General features: G+C 39.4%; 1 protein-coding gene across 5 annotated transcripts; it reads right to left on the reverse strand.

Annotated features, from left to right (window-relative positions):
• Positions 1-386: 386 nt before the first annotated feature.
• RAD50 (RAD50 double strand break repair protein) lies at positions 387-19,711 on the reverse strand. Of its 5 annotated transcripts, none has more exons than XM_041482143.1 (26): positions 19,687-19,711; positions 18,564-18,740; positions 18,095-18,178; positions 17,710-17,861; positions 16,735-16,920; positions 16,385-16,589; positions 15,841-15,969; positions 15,456-15,621; positions 14,588-14,781; positions 13,703-13,909; positions 12,668-12,850; positions 12,298-12,455; positions 11,455-11,630; positions 11,117-11,354; positions 10,435-10,624; positions 9,451-9,577; positions 9,033-9,226; positions 8,613-8,723; positions 7,981-8,073; positions 7,781-7,894; positions 6,866-6,993; positions 5,857-6,081; positions 3,279-3,364; positions 2,721-2,863; positions 1,262-1,395; positions 389-946 (listed from the first exon to the last, which is right to left on the reverse strand). In XM_041482143.1, exons 2-26 carry the CDS (start codon positions 18,690-18,692, stop codon positions 760-762), a joined length of 3,939 nt encoding a protein of 1,312 aa, XP_041338077.1. In that variant the 5' UTR covers positions 18,693-18,740; positions 19,687-19,711; the 3' UTR covers positions 389-759. The 5 variants fall into 5 exon arrangements, with proteins under 5 accessions (XP_041338079.1, XP_041338077.1, XP_041338078.1 ...); XM_041482144.1 differs by lacking the exon at positions 19,687-19,711 and adding an exon at positions 19,413-19,675; XM_041482142.1 differs by lacking the exon at positions 19,687-19,711 and adding an exon at positions 19,247-19,675.
• Between the last annotated feature and the right edge of the window lie 1,057 nt (positions 19,712-20,768).

The following is a 20,768-nucleotide window of genomic DNA, read 5'->3' on the forward strand; positions in this document are numbered from 1 at the left end:
CCTAGCAGCTGTCACTCCAAGGAAAAGAGCTTCAGGAAGAGCTCAGAGCAGGGCAGGCAAAGCTCAGCATCCACACTAAATCTCTGAGACACTTATGCTCCATTTCCCCCTTTGCAGACACTGCCATGAAGAATTAGAACACGACTGAGCAGAGAATTCTCACTGAGCAGAGAATTCACTCATTCATCTGGTTAGAGATGGGCCTTTGCTTTATTCTGAAGCAAGGGAAGATTGTCTTTGAACAGCCAGAGTTAGGTTACCTTGTAGAGAAAGCAGTACAAGTTCTCTTTGAAGCTTGTCAATTCTGGGTAGATTAGGTGGGTAGCAATGAACACACCTTCAACCAAAGTGATACCCATCAGTGCTAACCTTGCCAGAGATGGAGAGCAAGCTGTATTGCCCTGGCAGAGCTGCAGCTATTCCAGAGAACCTGCAACTTGTCCAACACAACATGCAAAAAGAACATCACAACTTTATTTCCACTTTTAAAGCATAAAATACATCAAAATTTAACTGTGTGGTAGTAATTTAAATTCTTTCAAATTATGTTGATTCCTAAGCCCAGGCACAGAAATATGTAGAAAGGTAAGAAATGTAAAAGTCTCACAGTTTTAGACTCTGGCTAAAATTGTTACAAATCTTCAGTAGAATATGATAGGAAGGAACTACATTTTCAGACACCTACACTGAGCTCTGTCACGTCAGGCAGTGTATAATGTATCAGGTTAGGCTGCCTATAATATGTAATTACTTGACATTCTAATGAACATAGGAGCCTAGGGAACTGACACTGCATTTCATGATCTCAGAGCACTGGTCAATGTTCTTCTTTATCCTGTAGAATGTTTCCACGTACTCAGAACGGCCCAGAAGTTCAACAAAATCTTCATCATGAGTAATCACCAGCAGCTGAAAGTTGCGTTGGTGTAAGCGGCTCTTTATTATCCTACAAAGAGATATCAGTGTGCATTTACCTACATCCATGTCAGCATCAGAGAGCTTGCACAAACATAGCACAAAAACATTTCAATATTGATACCGAATGATATGATACCGAGTAATCTAATGCTGATTACCCACTCTTTTTAACCACATAAAAAACCCCTCAAATTATATAAGAAATACCTTTTTCTTTTCCAGATAGAGATTGAACCTAAAATGACTCACAACAAAGACATGCCAGCTTAAAATATAATTCACTACTGGCAAATGGGTATTGAAGAATGCCCATTGTTAAGCACCACAAGGAGAGCTCACTTACTCCACCAGGGCATGTGCCAGGGACTCGATGTTTTCTCGGTCGAGGTTGGTTGTAGGCTCGTCCAGGGCCAGAATGCCACAGTTGATACAGAATGTTTCTGCTAGAGCAAGGCGAATGATGAGAGAAGCAAGCACCTGAGGGAAAGGAAAAAACACAAACATCTCAAGTTTCAAACTGTTTAAAGAGAATCTACACAAAACAACTTGTTTTTAATGCCATTACAAACCGTGATTGAAGTTTACAGAACAATGTGCTGACAGTTGACAAAATGACAGTAACTAAGTACTGAAAAACTACACTGAAACTTCTAGTTTGAATTCAAAGATTGACACTACAAAGAAGCACTCAAAATTCAGAAGACACTGAAAGTAAGGATTCTAATCTGAGGTAAAGCCACTATGACACTGCCATTCGCATTAGCCCTGCACTCTGCTCGAGCCCACCCCACTGCAGCAGGTGGAAATTTCTCTGCATATTACTCAGTTACTGAACTCCTGACTTCTTACTATAATGGAAGACAGTAGGATTTACTACCTTCTGTGTTAGTTTTGCATCAACATGCATAATCATATTTACAAGATCTCCTGAACTACTAAAAACTACAGAACACTCAATGGAAAAATATTTTCCAATTATCACGACTGCTGGCATCACATTTCATCATCAAAGAAGAATTCTCAGAATTTCAGCTAAGAAACCTGCTCAAGTTTCACTCTCACTTACATAGGACTCTAACGCAACATCCTAAACTACTCCAGGAGAGGACACATTTAACAGAACAGACAGGTGGAAAGAACCCTCAGCATGTGTGGGTGTGGTTAACTGTGATGAACTCTGAGCACTCTGATGACACAGCTGGCGTGTCATGAGGCCACCTGGCCAGTGTGCGCTACTGAAGATGAATGGACAGCCCACGGAGCTGCAAGGTGACAGCACAGGAGGAAATGCAATGCCTGGAAGTATGGCTAGGTGTGATACTGGTGACGTGAACTGAAAGGATGTAGTCAGCAGCAGGTGAAAGCAGCATAACTGGGAGGGAGAGATCCTATCAACTTAGAAGTAGATTCAGTTGCAAAAAGAAGACCAAGGGCTCAGAAAGAAAAAAAAAACAAACCACGGAGCAAATCAATAGACCTGAAGCTGAGGTTAGCTCAGTGGTAACCAGGAAGAGACAAACTTGAGGGAGGACTTGAACCTGAGGAGAGAGGAAGTCAAACCCTTCACTCCTGCAGGGCATCAGCCTAGTGCCCATCTGAAACAATGGATTTTGGCAGCCCAAAGCAGGGTTCAGATGTTGAGTTACATACTGTGTAACACTCAGAGAGAGTGAAGGGAAGTTGTACACAATAATAAATTAGAGTTGGAGCTGCCTGTCCTTTGGTCACTTGACTCCTCTGCATTCATGTGAGTCAGTTTTCAGAATCCCTGTTGCTGTGTACTGAAGATAAAGAGCTTTTACCTTTTGCCCAGCACTGCACCTTCCCCGCATGTCCAGTGCTGTATCTCCCTTCACCATTACTACCCTGTAATTGTAATTTCTTCTTTTGTCAGTGGCTGAGACATTCTCATCTGCATCAGAGCGAATTTCTATATATTCAATATCTGAAAATGGGAAGGAGACGGTTGGTACATTATCAAAAAATCTTGAAAAATGTCACAGGATTAATGGGAGATGAGAGGTATAATATGTAGTAACAATAAAAATTCCATTCAGAACTCCCATTGCTGGATCCATCTTGGAAATTAACTCTTCCAAAATGGAAGGAATGAACTCATGCACTGTCCTGTGACAAAGAAACCTAACCTTTGGAAAACAGAGAGAAGTGAAAATTAACTCTATTTATCCTGCACATTATTACACTGTGTGCAATAAAAAGATTATAGCGGTGAAGAAGAGATACAGCCTTTAGAATGGAACCAGCTATTTGCCATCATGCAAACAAACACTCTTCCTTATGCAGTGCTCAATAGCAAATGGATACATATGGGTAAAACTTAAAAAAATATTTTTACATACCTTGTCCTCTGTAGATACTTCGCCACAGATCACGAATTATTTTGTTAATTTCTTCCATTTTCATGCTATGAAATGTCATTATTGCTCTAAAAAACAGCAAAAAATGTGAACTGTTAGAGATGCAACCATGACCTGCTATGGACCACTAGGGGTTTTAAGGCTGGTGGCAGCTTCCTTTCCATTCCCTTAGTACTTTTACTGAAAATACACAAAATACTGGTTTATTTTGGACAGAGAAGTACCTGAAGAGTAACCATATGCCATTGTGTAAATAATTCTATGCTCACAAGCAGCTCAGTTCTAAGAAATAGGAAAGTAATGACAACAAATATATTTGCAGTCACTCAATGGAGAATGACTTTACCTGACTTTTTAAGAGATTTATGATTTATGTGTGAGGTTTGTTTTCAGCCTGACACCAAGAAGATGAATTTGATGTTAAGCTTTCCAGAACAGAACTGTTACTCTGGCATAGTCTGCCAACAGGGCAAACAACACCAGGAAAGGAGACCCCAAAGTCTCCTCAGAGCAGAGAATTCCTATTGAGAAAATAATTTGTAATTTCCCAAGCAGGCATTGAGACAAGAAATACTTTTCTCTTCAGCAGCAAGAGTAACACAGGATATCATTAATAACTTTTAATTTAATTTCTCTGGTTCACATAGTAGCATGGCTTTAGGTCTTTAACAGATGAAATCTTACTCAGAAAAGGACAGGACACTGCATTTCTCACTTGGCTTTTTACAGAAAAGCTACTCTGTAATGAAAGAAATGCTCACTCACTTTATGGCAATGTCTTCTTTCAAAAAATGTGGTGGAAATAAAACATCCTTCTGAAATGGACTTTTACATCTGCTTTTTCTACCTTGGCTCTTCCACCTGTTCTGGGGAATACTGAGGTATCAACTCTAATAGGTTTTGTTAAGTAAAAATGAAGCATTTTCAACTATTTGCTTAGGCCCAAGAATGCACTCCTCATCAATATTTATCATTAATCTCTAAACAGAGTCAATAAAGATCATCTGATAGCATGGAACACCCAAAATGTTGGTTTTCCCAGCCACAGATACAGCTTTGGCCATTAGAGTTAGCATTTTGCCTCGCTGATTTTTCAGACGATTACCGCTAAGTGATGCTTATCTATTTTTCTTGAAATTACAAGACTGTTTTCCTGTTTAGCCTTAAATAGAAACAATAGATGACTTGATACCATACAAAAAAATTCTAAAAAGGAAATTCTTGGAGTGCATTTCCATTACAACTGAAAGGGAAGACTTATACACGCTCTGAATAACTTAGATCTTCACACAAATTTTGGATTAGCTTACATTCTAATATTATGTTTACTTTATTTAATGTTATTATCAAACCAGCTTAGGACACGGTTCCTTTAGAATGTCCTTCAACTTGGAAAGTTCTCATTTGTTTTGTTTATGTTCTTGACCACTACGCTGTATCCTCAACCACGGAATTACTCTTTTGTGCTCCTTTTCCCAGCACTAGCAAACCCTTTTAAAGAGAAGGCCAAAATTCCATACTTTATTCAAGACACAGGTGTATTGCGAATTCCTACAGTGACCAAAATGCTTATCTTTCTCTTTTTTCATTCCTAGTATTTATCTTTCTGCAACTGAGCACCAGTTTTCTATTTCCTGAAATGTATCCACTGATTCCAAAATCCTGTCCCACTGTCCATCAAGATGTTCACTGCTATTCCATCATTATAACCAAACAAACAGGGTTTTTAGGGAGCCACATGTTTTATTTTGTATACTGTTACCAATTTTGAGATGCTTTTTTTTCTCAGTCAGTCCAAGACTAGCAAACAAGCTTCCAGAGGAAACAGAAACAAGAAAAAAACTTGCCACACTTTCCATCAAATGCCAGATATGTTTCTTATGATCTTACTTTCTTTAATATAAGCACAAAACCACCCACACTGGAAAAGGGCAAAAAACTCCCTCTACACTGTAGTATTTTTTAAAACACAATTATTTACCTGAGAAAATGCCATGGGAAACAAGAAATCTACCTGGTATATCTTATTCATGTTAAGATATGACCAGAAGATGTTAAAATCTATTGCTATAGAAATGAAAGTAGAAGGGCTCAGGTAAAAATAAAGGATTTAATCATCGATTTCACCTTTCCTTATCTCTCTCCTACTGCTGTACTGCAAATATAACTCCTAAAACAACCAAAACTCCAAACAAGTCTTTCAGAGAATTGGGAATACAAATGTCAGACTTACCTATGACTGTATTAAATTCCAATTACTACCATCAATGCATTTAATATATGTATATTACAGGCATTAACTTACAAATTTCCTACATCACACCAATCCTGTGCAGTTTCCAGTATAGTTTTATTAATTTACTTAGGAAGTTATATCTTATGTTTTCTTAATATTTAAATGCCAGAATATATGAAGAGAAATGATGTATCTCAAGGAATCATATCAATTTCCTCTAAGTCACCCTGGAAGCCTGAAATTGAAAGCCGCTTTTGCATCAAGGTAATCAATACCAATAAAGACAAAAACATTTAAGAATCAGCCTCATTTGACAACACTTACTTATCAAGAGCCTTGTAATAAAGGTCCAGATCTTTGTTCACCAGCTCTGTTGTTCTCATGACAATCATCATGTCCCTGTATTTCTCTTCTGCATCTCTGAACTGTGGCTCGCGGAGCTCCTTTCTGAAGCGAACAATCTCCTCCTCAAACCCACGCTGCCGGCCAAGAGCAACGTGATGGTTCCTCTTCAGAGATTCTATTTTCTCCTCCAAACGTTTCTGCTCACTGTCAAACCAGAGTTGACGCACATGTATTTTGTATTTAGTGTTTCAAGTTTTTAATCAGGGTTCTAATTTTGAGTTTATGTTGGACAACAGCTCATTGTATCATATCTATAAAGTCCATAACAATTAAAATTATAGCACTAATGCCACTGAAATGAAGACACTATTGAAATAAAAATACTTTTAAGTTTGTTAAGAATATATTCTAATCACTATTCTAAGTGGGAGAAGAAAGCTGTCAGGTTCAAATGCTAAAGTGGTATATGTATAAACAAAAAAAATTAATTTTATAGATGGATACTGAGCAAAATAAGATGAATTATTGGGTAAACTCTAGCATGCTAAATAAATATTTCACATGCAAGAACCAGCAAAGGAGTAATTACTTTTCAAAAGTGTTTATTATCTAAGCAATTATTTCTAAACTATTGAAGTAAACATAAAATTTGCTGCTGGGAACTAAATGAGCAGACTGAAAATACAAACTAAATATTCTCATCCAGAAGCATGAATTATTCCAATGTGGATTTCTCAGTAAACATCATGAAAAGCACTGGAAAAGGTATGAGCAGATATCTCTATTTCTAGCCAGAAGCACTGTATAATTTCAGAGTCATTCACACTGTTGTCACAGGGATATGAACCAAACACAGGAGCGAAGGAGAAAGCAGCCTGCATGAGTGGGGTGACAAGAGGAGCAGACACACTAAAACACAGTGACTACAACAGCCAGATGTTCAATGAATTCTGTGCAAAGCACACCATTCTGTTTTGAAGGTGCTTACTTTTTCATCTGGGGGACTTTCATCTCTCCCATCTCCTTCATAAGTTGTTTTATATTGTCTTCAACTTCTTTTAGCTCTTCATTCCGCTTCCTCAGAGTGAGGTTATCCTCCAGCCACCTTTCCTGTATCTAACTCCAAAGAAACAAGAAATTGCACAATGTTTCAGCATGTTGGTTATCAATTACAATGTATCAGTTCTGCACAACTCTGAAACATGCTGCCAGGATAAAAGAATTGAAAACAACAAAAATGATCACAGTGAGAATTGACATTGTCCTAGAAATAGAATAAAATGGAAATCAGCAGTAGTATTTCATCTCTCAAACTGGAATAACACTCAGCAGTGTTTACTGCCAGAAGTGAACACAAGAGTGATTATTTTTGAGAATATTAATCCATGTTTCAACCATGGATTTCTGGACAAGTAGATTTCACCAAGGATGGATTTAACCAAGTCCCCTGTTGCAGTTCTACAACACTAGACAGTAACTGAAAGGGTAGAATGGGAAAAGACATATTTCCTATAAGGAATGTAAACAGTATTTGAAACATATACACAAGAATTCAAAGTACATGATAAATCTGGAATAGCAAGCAACTTTTGGTACCTGCAGCTTGTACTTTACTTATAAAGGCATGTATCCCCCACATACAGATACTCCTGAAAATGCTGACTACTATCCCACCAGACTTAACTCTTAGAAATACCATCAGATGATAGTTAGAGATAAATGGTTTTTAAATTTCCACACACAAATCTCAAGACTATTTTCAGCCCAATGCACGTATAGCAACTAACAACTGATCAAATAAATCAAGAGGAAGCTAATTTCACACCAGTACAGACCCAGGCAGACAAACCAGAACTAGGAGTTATTTCAACTATGCCAAGTATACTTTAAACAATATATCCACCTTTTGAGTGTCAATATCTTGCCGGGTCATTTCCATCTCTTTACTTATCTTTTCCTTCTGTTTCTCACAGGCAGCCAAACGAGAATTTACTTCATCAAGTTCAGACTCCTTTTGCTAAAGAAAGATAAAGAAAATGGCATATGATTTAAAAACAAAAGTACTTTTAATGCTAACTTTTTACTGACTGGTTTTTAGATTACCTTTTTATAGTCTTCTTTGCCTTGTTGAATATAGTTTTCAATTTCTTTCACATACTTGTTTATATCTTTAACTTTCTCATTTATGCTATTCATCTGCAGAGAAAAGATATCAAATGAAATATGGTCTTCTGTCCAAGAACAGATATGCTCTGTATCAAAGATAGTGGATAACAGTACCACCGAAGTACAATTCCTTACTGTAACTCCCTTTAGTTTTCTAATAAAGTCTTCAGCTTCTACAATGCCAGTACTTCTTATAAGCATGAAAATGTTTCCCAAAAGAAATGAGGGCCACTTAACCTGGGAAGAACCAGTGTGTCTCTTGGCAAGGATGGGTGATGGTCATCCTTGCTGTTCCTCTTGGGTCTACTTAGGAAGGGCTTTTGAATGCCATCAGCCAATAAATATTGCCAAATGTCTCAAGAAGTCTTTTTTCAAGACTGCCAAAGGTGAATTACAATTGAGTTCATGTCCTGACTGACGTGTTCCTTTTCTTCCCTAAAAGCTCTACCAATCTAAAGCACCTCCTGGTGTTATTGATGTTTCCTAAAAGCAAACTCAATACCACAGCTTCCATCCACTGAAAAACAGTATTCAATCCTGTCTCACAGTTAGGCCAAGAGCAAACAAACCTTCTCTTGTGTTTCTTTATTACTTGCAGTCCTTTTATTCACTAGTTCCTCCTTCTCCTGCTGCAATTTGTCTAACTTTGCCTCCAAAGGAAGTACCTGTTCTTCTGCTTCCTGAAAAGTAATTGGAAAAAAATAGCTTTTATTTTCGCATTCTGGTAAAGATCAATAATTTTTCAAGCAGTAAAAAAAGTAATGTAGTTACTTATTTCTTTTTTGCGTGTATTAAAAAAAGGAAATGTGAAAATATGTATTTTAAAAGTTCTAGAAATTCCCAAAGATACACAATAGCAACACAGTACAAACATTTAAAAATCCATCCCATTATCTAGGACTAGAGACAATATTAAGTACAACAAGATTATTATTTTTTATTTCAAGGCCAGCAAAGCTAAGGGTTAGACAACTGGGAGTATTTCTCACCTTGATCTCTCTGCGTAAGGACTGAACCTCAGTGGTTAACTCCACAGTCTGCTCCTCCAGCTGCCGCCGCCGCTGCATGCTGCTGACAATCTGCAGCTTCTCTGCCTTGAGCTCATTGACTGCACTCTTCAGCTGCTGAATCTGGCTTTGCTGGTCCTGCTTGCGTTTTTGATTTAACTCAATTTTACTGGTAACTGCAGAGGAAAACAGGAGTCAATCTGTTATCAAAACCATTATTGTAATCCTTACGAAAATTCATCTCTAAATTAAGCTGGTACGACTCCAAAAACCAGCAACAACAAACTAGGAGAACAGAGTTATTTGAGAACATAAAATAAATAAACCAAAATTTTAATGGCAAGAATTTTGGAACATTACTTTTAGTATAAAAATGAAATAACAGATTTGTAGAACCTACCTGTATCCCACAAGTGTTTTTTCTCTTGTTTTTCTTTGCTTACTTGAAGCACAGTTCTACTTAAATTGACAACTAGCAGCTTAGCCTCCTGCTGAGCAATTTTTCGTTCAACATCCCTGATATCAGTCTGAAAGTATGAGGAAAAGCACCATTACTACTGCATTAGTCTTTAACAATGTATTTTTTCACCTTTGGCACATAAGAACAAGCTCAGGGCTTGAGGCACTCAAGAGCTTCCAATTTCCTTCTGCTGCAGAGCAATGTCACATCACTGGCAGTAGGTTTATGTCAGCTGCTAGGAACTGGAATTCCTAACTGTGGATGGAATCAGCCAATAAAGATGCACAGGCCTTTAACGTCCCCAGCCCACTTCAGGACAGTTCCACGTGCAATCTGTCCCTGCAATACTGGAATTGTTGGAGCCCCAGGAGCTGCTGACATCTCCACCTGGTGAAATGCTCTCAGTCCTTTGTCTGGCCCCAGGTTCCCTAATTGCTCCTTTGAAGGTTCTCAGTCAAGCAAAGATTTTGTGTTGACAATAGAAGCATGAAAACTGCTTAAAACGGTCTCCTATGCCAGAATAATAAAAAGTGCAGGATTTCTCTTTCCCTTCACTATATATTCAGATGGCACAGAACTAGGAAACACATGTGAGATGCTGGGAATACAGTGACCTATAATGACTATAAGGACTGAAAACACTTAGGTGTACTTGTGGTTGTGCTCAGTTTTAGATTACACCTCTTCTTGCAGTTCATATAGCACAGAATTGAACCAGAACTCAAGGGACTCTGTGGTGCTCAAAAAAAAAAAAAAAACTTTTGTAAATCTAAGGTTTATTAGTACAACATCATCTAGGTTATACTGTCTTTGGAAGTATTTTAAAGCAGGGACCTCAAAGTTCTGTCACATTACTGAATAACTACATATTTAAATGCAAAGGAATATAATTTTATGCATTTAAAAAAAGTTACCAAAGCATACCTGATACCTTTCCATCAGAGTTATATCCTGTAAACATGCTTTGGCACCTTCCTCCTCAGACAAAGCTGTCTGGAGAAGTGATTCCTGCTCTTCTATCTCACCCTTCAGGCCTGTCAAATCTCTGTTAGCATTCTTGATCTTGTTCCTCAGGTCTGGAATTTCCTTATCTTGGAGTTCAACCACAGTGAGCCTTAAATAAAATATAAATCCCTAAAATTTCCTTGGTCATAAACAGCAGCATAAATTGAAGACATTCAAGATCACAAAATCCATTATATGATTTAGCAGTGGAAGACTAAATTTAGTTAAAATAGTAACCCCTTAACCTTGCCCACATTTAACTAAGCTTATGTTACATACCTAGCTAAGGTAACATATCCCTCATTTTAAGTGAGATTATGCAGACAAGCAAACAAAATCCCTTTTGGTTTTTAACTTCATTACAGCAAGTGCTCAGGAGAAGGTACAAAGCATTGAACAAGAGTGCCCTCTTGTGAAGGAAAGCTCTACCCTCATCCATTCTCAAATTCTCCCAAAACATTTATCCCACCACCAACATTTTGAAATTAATTAACCAGCCCTAGAATAAAGCCTCCTTGATGTCTGCATAGCTTTTTATAATCAAACCCCACACATCTGAAAGAAAGCAGCCTGTAACCATACGGTTCCCTAAGCACTTTACCGCAGTGGTTTAAGACTCATCATTTCATCACGCTTTTTCTCTTTTCTTTTAAGCTCAGACTCTGTTGACTTCAGTTTGTCTGGGGCAAGGCGCAGTTTAGACTGCAGATCACTGATGACATCCTGCAGTTCAGCCTCTGTCTGAAAAACTCTTTGGCAAACTGGACAACAAGACTGGTTCTCCTCTGTCAGCTGTGTAATGAACTGTGAATAAACTGCAGTGGCTCCAGCAAGCACAGCTGGGTGAAAAACAAACAGAACACTTATGTTGGATAAACAGTGCATAATCAGCTAAATCAGTATTTCAGGGAAAAAAAGTAAAGCTATACACAAATTTACCTCGCTGTTTGGAACTTTTTTCAATTTCATCTTGAAGTTTGTTCAGGTCACTGTCAAAATCTTGACTTCCACAAACATCAAAAAGTTTTGCTTCATGATTGGACAACTGGGCTTCTTTTTTCCTTAGCTCATTACTGGCATAAGTTTTATCATATTCTACTGATGCCAGCCGTTTGCTGAAATATGAATGCAGAAACACTTTTATTACCTGAACACAAAGATTTAGACTGTTTAAGCAAAACCAAAATCCATGGAAAGGTAATCTGAAATTGGACTTACAGAACTATTCACCAGTTCTTCTTTATTGATTTTTCATGTAATCTATAGCATGAACTTTTTATTAATCCAAGTACAGCATAAGTGTTTCATTTTAAATCCTTTTTGTTTTCTAGAGGATTACTGATGAGAAACTTCCTACTCTAACTGTTTTATATAATCAAATGAAACCAAGAACAGGTAATCACACATGAATTTGTGATATAATCACTAACCACTCTGTGACTTATCAGAAAATCAGAAGACCAGCAATTTCCAGCCCCAGGCACATTCATTCAGCTAGAATTAGTACAAACAACTAAGGATGTTCCAGATCACTATTTTGCTATCTGCTTTTAGTGCTGTCTTTGACACACTACAAATACTGTGATTTTATTAACTAGCACAAATTATATCAGCTCTGTATCACAGAAACTCTGCAGGATGTTTTCTCTGATTTTGTAGATATCTAAATAAACACTAATGAATTAAAGTAAAAAGTGTTTTGAACATATGAAACTTTCCAACATTTAAATTCATAATTACATAAAAACTTGTGAAGAAATAATCTATTAAATTAATACCTACTTCAGATTAGCAAGAGTATCCCTTGTCTGATTAATCTTTTTATTTTTACCATGAAGCCAGTCTTCAAGTTGTTTTTTACTGGGAAAGTATCCCAGGAGTGATGTTAGTTCCTCAGAATGTCTTGACTTTACTTTTCTAATCTGATCTTCTTTCTCTGCCTGGGGAAATGAAGCATTTTAAATGAAATTTTCCTATCTTCAGGTTTATAACCATCAATGCATGTATTAAGCTAATAGCATCTATGAAGTCAGACAGAAGCTCTACATTTGATTGTTGATAAATACACAAACACACTGAAAAAATACACAAATGTTGGAGGACTGTATCAATTTCATGCCCCTCTCTTATGAGATATTGATTAAAACATTACTTTGTCTTTCTTCAGCATCTCCATTTGGGTAATGGTTGTGGTGTGTAGATTCAACTGCTCCATCTCTTGATCCAACTTCCTAAGAGCTTTGTCCAGGTTTGTCTTCTCACTTTGCAGAGTCTGTACCTCCTGTTCCAGTGTTTCTACATCGCTGTTCCTCTCAGCCTTCTCCAGCTCATGTTCCTACACAAAAAATAAAAGCCCAGAAGACACAAATAATTACAAAAATCAATAAAGTTCTAGCTAAAGGAAACAGAAGAAACCTCTTCAGCTGCCTGGCAGCAGCATCAGTAGCTGTTACAGGAACGACACAAGATTTGTAAAGAATAAATGTGAAAGGACAAAGGCTGTGACTGGTGTGGGGCAAGAAAAGCCACAGGAAGATACTGAATGCAGTCCTGGAATGCAGCACTGCCCAAACTTGCTCATGCTTTTACCAGAAGCTCACTCATACTTAGTCTGATTGTCTGTATTTTAGTATCTACTGTATCTTAAATTTGGAATTACCCTAGTGAGGAGGCTAAAAAAACACTGTCAAGTGGAATTCATATACTGCTAACAAACATAAAATATTTGGCTACAAAGGCATAACCAGCTGTTCAGCTGGAACATAAAATGCTTGTAACTTTATTTCATCAGATAAAACACTTATAACCAACTAGTCCATCTCACAGACAAGTTATCTCCAAAAATGTATGTAGGATGGAACTTTCAATTCAAGTTTCTGGCCCAATAATTGGAGAGTAACCAATCTCCTACTTGCCAGCTGTGCTATTACTCTGTTTACAACTCACCAAGCAGAAGCAGCACATTCCATGTGTGGACTGCACAAAAACAAGGTAGTGAACAGACCCTGCCCCAAAGGGTGCACTAACTGAACAGACAAAGCATAAAGGGTATTAAAAGGGCAAAAACACATCTGAAAGAGCAAACATCAAGGTGGGGGATTATGGGATTTGGTATATTTTTTTAATGATAAAGCCACAAGTTTTTACTTCAAGCTTCTACAATTTCTTCAATTACACACAAACTTACCATCTTGCCAATCTCCTCATCCAACTCACTAACCCTGTCTGAAAACCCCTCCAACTGCTGCAATTCACATTTGACATTCTTCAGCTCTGCTTGTTTCTTATTCTGAATGTCTGATTTCAGGTCAATGGTTCTTTCTAATCCAGTTTTCTTGTCTCTTATTTCATCTATCTCTTTTTGTTTCATTGTTTCTTTCTGTGCAAATTCTCTCTGAAAGAAGAGCAGCAATAATATAGTCATTATTTTTTAACAGGAAAATATTTTAAAATACTTTTTCACACTAGTGTGCCAATATTCACCACAGTAAAACATTGAAATACTGAGAAAACTACAACTTGTCCAAAATTATCTGCGGAAATGTTTTTGATAGGAAAATGCAGATGCATCATACCAGTAGTGTTCTGTGACAGCAACTCCATTTTGAACACGACTTCAACAAAAAGTTATTTTTAAACCAGCTGCCCACTGTAATCCTTCCTCAGGTTTTTGAGCTTATCAGTGATCATGTTCTAGCATGAGGACAGCTAGATGTTCTGTGACAGCAACACCATTTGAACATGACTTCAACAAAAAGTTGTTTATTTTTAAACCAGCTGCCCACTGTAATCCTTCCTCAGGTTTCTGAGCTTATCAGTGATCATGTTCTAGCATGAGGACAGCTAGAAGAACCTCGGTGATGAACTGCCTGTTCAATAGCCTTGGTGATTACTCCTAATTTCAAAATTTCCATGGAAAGATGCAGCTGACACATTACCAAGAATTCTAAAAAAAAACCAGCTTTAGTTCCCCCCCATCAACACTTTCTCCCAGCACCATAAAGACCCATGTGGACCAATAAAACACCAATGGCCCATACAAATTACACTACTAAAACAACAAAACTCTTACCATCATACGATTTGCATCTTCTGTATCTCTGTCCTGCCTGTCCTTCACCAGCCTGCGAAAACTGGCAATGTGCCTTTCAGTGAAAGGGGCTCGCTCAAACCCATCCAACTCCAGCTGGGCTGCCAGAGACTGAATTAAGGAATCCCTGGTCACAATGTGCTCCTGGTGACGATCTGCCTGCAGTTGAAGACGACCTCCACAAAGAGAAAAAGTGACGTAAGTGTTCAAAAAGTGAGGCAGAAGACACACCTAGGATTCAAAGCCAGTTGAAAGCCTTTGAAACCTTGAAGTATTTTTCAACAACACAAAAAGCTACGGAATAAAAAGCTATAGGTAGAGATTGCTATTTCAGGTAGCTAAATTTGTATGAATTAAATAAATCAGTAATTCAAAAGTAAGTCCCTAAAATCACTAAAAATATTATTCTGATTAAAAAACAAAGCCCAAATGTATTTTATGTAAGCAAGTATTCTGTGTCTGAACTACTACAGCTTTGCTGAAATTCCCATAATCCATCAAAAAAGGATACACAATTGAAAGAACATTTCCTTAAAGCCCTCTGACTTGTCCCCAGTCCCCACATGAGACATGGAGAATGGTAGGCATTCAGCTTTCATGCTTCTGATATGACAAAATGTACTACATGTTGTAATTACAGCTGAGAAAAAATGCCCGTTAGAAACTCCAGGAGAAAAACACCTGAACTTGTCCACCAGCAAGACTCTCCCACCCCACTGTGCAGGTGAACCTGAACCAACACACATTTTAGGAGTTTTGTCCAGTTCAGATCACTTCAATTATCAGTAGTTCCATTTCAGATTTAATTACATTAGACAACACACAAGACTATAAACGAAGTCCAAATTACCTCGTTCAATAAGCAGCTCTGATTTCTCACTGTTAAATCTCTGGCACTCTTTAGTGGCTCTGTCTAAATCACGCTTACAGTCCAACAATCTCTTCTCCTTCTCCTTCACTATTCTCTGGTGGTTCTGGTATCTATCCCTTAGTTGTTCATCTGTTCCTTGAAAAACCTGTACACCACATACAGATTTGTAAGTCAATTATTAATGTTTTAAAAATTTATAGTTTTTACCATAACAAAATTAAAGAAATAAGAGTTTAAACATCTCACATACAGAATCTCTATAATAAGACACACAGAGCGAAAATCTGCAGCAAGCAAAACTGGAAAACTGTTTTTCTTAGACTGATAAAGTAAAAAAATCTAAGTTTTCTGTCATAAAGGCAACCTTTTCCATCTTCTGTTGCAAATCTTGGTTATCTTTTTCCATCTGCCGCTTCCTGCTCTCCAGGGCCTTCACATCATTGTCCAACCTCATTACTTTTGTGAGATTCTGCTCAACTACTGCCAGAGAGCTCTGCAAAAAAATGTGGTAAGTAAAATATCTCATCGGTTCATGAACCCCATAATCAATCATTTTCAGTGCAAAACCTCCAGTTTCATTAAATACATCTTTAAAATACAAAACATTAAGTTTTAGTTTGGTTTTTGTTTTAATTATAGCTTTAAATGGTTTTAGATACCAGCTAAATTTTAGAGAGATTTCAAACTGACAAAAATCCAATGCTGCTATAAGAATTCTGTTCTTAACCCTTCAATGACTGTTTACAGATTAGAGCAGCATTTGCCAGGTGAGTTGAGGTATGCTTGAGTCTGCTGCAGGGCAAAGGATTAGATACAAAAGTGCAAGATTTTAACAAAAAAATTCATCCACTTTTCACTTCTTTTATTGTTTTGTATTAAAGTATTAACATAATCCTCATGGAAATTACCTTTAGAGGCTCAAGCTGATTCTCAATTGATATTACATTCTCCTTAGAAGCAGCCAGTTGAGCTTCTCTGTTGCTGAGATGATCCTGGATTTCCTGTGCTTTCTCTTTATTCTGTTTCAGATATTTCAGTTCTGTCTGACACTCTTTTACTTTCAAGCTTTGTTTCAGTCGTACCTGACGCAGAGCTTCGAGTGCTTTGATATACCTTTAAAAAAAGCAAAATTTCAGCTGCTTTGGCAATACAGCAATACTGAAGTATGAAACAGTGTCTTAGACATTTTTATTAACATTTATGTTATGAGAAGACATTTTTTACTTAGTTTTTGTTTGATTACAGTAAAGGGAAAAACCTTGTTGCTGAAAAGATCTCATCAAATTTTTGTTTCAGGGCCTTCCCTTCACTTAAGGGCCAGTTGGATTCTTCTTGGTGACAGAAAATGACATTGTTAAGCACAGATTTGGAAACACCAAGGGCGCTGATCATCTCCCGGTCTATTTCAGCACACTTGGAACTCAGACTGACCTTCTCGCCATGCCTGTGGAGACAGAGAAAATCCCCAAAGGAGTTACTGGCAAGTTCTTCAAAAAGTGAACTGCACTTTAACAGTATAACCTCATTTTAACAAGTAACAATTTTTAAGCACAAAATTACGATGCTCAACAAAGGCTTAACGCTGCCAACTTTTGAAGTCAGACTGTTTCACATATTCGAACTCTGAGGAACCACCAGAGGGGGTAGGACAGCTCTTGAGTTAAAGGAATATACTTAAACAGTGGAGATGGGAGTTGAACACAGGCCAAAAACGATGTGAAACTGAAAATGGTACTAAAGGAAGTAAAGCCTACATACTCCACACAACGATACTTTCAAGCTGTATCCTACAATCATGGAATCATGGAATGATCTGGGTTAGAAATGCCCGTACCACCCACCTCATTCCCTCTGCCATGAGCAGGAATGCTACTCACATAACCAGGTTGCTCCAAACCTCATCCACCCAGGCCTTGAATATTTCCAGAAACAGGACAGTCACAGATTCTGTGGAGAACCTCTGCTAGTGCCTCACCACCCTTATTACCAATGAAGTTTTCAAATAAATGCAAGTCAACAGATGGAAGTATTTCTTAACACCACAGCTATCACATGTGGGAATTTTCAATCATCTAACTGATAAAGTAATGAAACTACACATCTTTGCAATCTAAAAGAATTAGTAGCTATGTTAAAGAATGCATTCTGTAAACTTCTCTTATCTGATGCATAAAAACATACCAAATCCAAAGCTATCTTCATGCCAAGTAAGAAGAAACACTTGACAACTTACTTTGTTCTAGTAATGACAGATTCCAGTGTTTTAAACTCTGGAGTCTTGCCTTTCATGGTGCAGACCATGGAGCGCTGGACAGCCATGACCTCCCCGTTGACATCTCGGAACTGCAACCGAATCTGAGCCCTAACGTCGGTTTCATTGGCAACCTGTGGGAGAAGAAAAAAAAAACCAGAATGAGGGGAATTCTTCTCAAGGTCCAAAGGAATGTGTGCCTCTCCACCTGTGGGGCATGTTCTAATCACCCTCTGCTCTCTGCTTTTCTCCATTTCAGCTCAAGGCTGGCTACAACTTGAGCATCCCTGTTTTATTCACAACCTGAGTGCAGTGGAGTATTTTACTTAGGAGCAAACACACATTGCATCTAGTCATTATGACTTACCTTGGGATCATGAACAAATGTTTTTCCTTTGGTGCCAGGAGGAAAATCACCAGTGGATATATATTTAAGGCATTCAATGATGGTCTAAGAAGACAGAAGTAAGTATACAGTTATAAAGACAAATTTAGAGTAACCAAGATGGACTACAGGCAAATCCACAGGAACACTTACAAATGAGATATGTAAAGAGAGAGAAATAACATTTTCATTTTTGAGTACCATGAAAACATGATACTTTGCAAAAGCAGTTTTAATCGGGATATTAATTTCCTATGAAAAAATATCAACCAGTGCTCTGCAAATTCCAAGCATGAAAGCAGATTTCTAATAACACTAAACAACACAATATTTCTAGCAAACAGCATGACTTTTGCAATACTATTAAATATCTTTCTGTAGAAATTATTATTCACGTTACGGCCTTCCAGACTTATTTACAGCTCAAATCCAAATATAAAGTGAGGCTTACCGTTTTTCCTGCACCATTTGGTCCCACCAAAATTGTTAATGGATTAAAGAAAGTGATAATTTGTTTGTCTTTATCTTCTACCCCGAAACTCCTCACTCCGAGGATACTCATTTTTTCAATCCTCGACATTTCTGCTGAACTTCTGTTCCAAAGTCAGAGGTGAAAACACTGTAAATCCTGTAAAACAGAGCTTTGTGAAAAATCCAGTAGGCAGAAACCACAACAGATTGCTGAAAGCTGGCTAAACACCTACACAAGCAAGTAAAGCCTACATACCCCACACAATGATACTTTCAAACTGCACCCTACAATCACGGAATATGTTTTTAAATGAATCATGAATCATATATGATGAATACATTTAAAAACACAGCTAAGGTTCTTCAGTTACTGTCAAGGTACAAAACATATGAAGGCAAAAACTTATTTCTTTCAAACAGAGAAATTAATCAACTTCAAGCTAAGTGCCACATAATGTATCATGAAATCAAACACAATGGCCCGAATATCCCTTTATTCCACTTCACAAACACTATGCACGTGCCTTCAGAATGCCCCAAACACAAGAGAAGCCCCAACATTTTTTCCCCTTTGACAACCCAGTGGCGTACTGAAACACCCAACACCGTGCAAGCTTTGCCAATGGGCGTTCCCAGCACCATATCCAGCAGCACATCCAGCACCTTGGCCCAGCTGGTGCTGTGAGAGGAAGGCTCGAGCCTCCCCAGGCCGTGGGGCGGGCACTGACCACCGGGCTGTGCTCGGCCGGGAGCTGCCCCGGGCTCTGGGGGAGGCACCGCGGCCTCCAAGGCCCGTCCCCTCCTGTGTGGGGTGCGTGTGGCTGCGTACTCCGGGGGTGTTCACGACGGCTCGGGCTCGGCCCTCCCGCGGCTCCTCCGGGGGTGCCCGGCCCGGGAAAGGGCATTTCCTGCCGAGGCAGGGGTGGCAGCGGGGCTTTCCCGCCCGGAGCTCCGCGCCGCGCCGGGGGCGGACGTTTTCCAGGGAGACATCCCTTCCCCTACCCGCCGCCGGAGCGCAGCCGAGCCGAGCCGAGCCGAGCCGAGCCCGCCGCGGTACCGCGCCCCCGGCCCGGCCGCCCCGTTTCCCCCATGCCCGCCGTCACCTCCTCCCGCCGCCGCCGGCCCGCGNCCGCCCCGCCCCGGCCCGCCATGGCGGCCCGCCCGCCGCCTCGCCCCGCCCCCCGGCCGCCTGCGGCCGTACAGCGCCGTGAGGGCGCCTCCGGGCTGCCGGGTCCGCTGAGGGCTCGGAAGGGAGCGGTGGAGTTTTGAGGCGGTATCGTGGTTTGAACCCAGCTGGAAATAATAGAATCACAGAATGAGCTGAGTTGGACCCGCAAGGTCATCGAGTGCAGCTCCTGGCCCTGCGCAGCACCGTTCCTGAGAGTCACACCGTCTGCCCTGAGCCTTGTGCAAACGCCTCTTCAGCGCCTTGATGTGTGGCCACTTCCCTGGGGAGCCTGTTCAGTGCCCAGCCACCCTCGGGGTGAAGAGCCTTTTCCTGATACCCAACCTAAATCTCCCCTGACACAGCTTCAGGCCATCCCTCAAGTGCTGTCGCTGGTCGCCGCAGAGAAGAGATCGCTATCTGCTGCTGTACCCGGCTGCACGATCTCCCCTCAGTCTCATCCAGGCTGAACAGACTAAGCACCCTCAGCCGCTCCTCGTATGAATTCTTCTCCAGACCCTTCCCCATCCTCACTGCCCTCCCTTGGACACTCCCTAATAGCTTTAATGTCTGTCTTGTATTGTGGTGATGAGGCACCACGCAGCCACTGGCTCTTCCCCCCAACTGCAGTGGAATGGGGAGAAGAATCAACTCTAAAACTGGTAGGTTGAGATAAGAGCAGTTTAATAAGATAAAACAAAATAAAATACAATAATAATGGTAAATAATAAAAATAAATAGGAAAAAAAACCCAAATAAGTGATGCCAAATAAAACTGGTCACCGCTTGCTGATCAATGCTAGCCCCTTTCCAGGTAACTCCCCCAGTTTATCTGCTGAGCATAATGTTCCATGGTGTGGAATATCCCTTTGGCCAGTTTGGGTAACCTGTCCTGGCTGTGCTCCTTCACAGTTTCTTTTCTGTACCTCTTCACTGGCTGACCATATGACTCCAAAAAAAAAAAAAAAAATCCTTGACTTAGGATGCAATGACTTAGAAAAAAACAGAACATCAACATAC

This window comes from Pyrgilauda ruficollis, unplaced genomic scaffold (genome assembly GCF_017590135.1).
Source record: "Pyrgilauda ruficollis isolate IOZ18807 unplaced genomic scaffold, ASM1759013v1 scaffold57, whole genome shotgun sequence".
Classification (NCBI taxonomy): Eukaryota; Metazoa; Chordata; class Aves; order Passeriformes; family Passeridae; genus Pyrgilauda; species Pyrgilauda ruficollis.

Coding starts and splice junctions, on each gene's coding strand:
- RAD50 (XM_041482143.1), bottom strand. CDS start 18,692: ATGTCGAGGATTGAAAAAATGAGTATCCTCGGAGTGAGGAGTTTCGGG. Junction 9,578..10,434: donor CTCTGATGGAAAGGTATCAG/GTATGCTTTGGT, acceptor TCATACTTTCAG/ACTGATATCAGGGATGTTGA. Junction 6,082..6,865: donor AAAGTCCCCCAGATGAAAAA/GTAAGCACCTTC, acceptor CTGGTTTGACAG/TGAGCAGAAACGTTTGGAGG.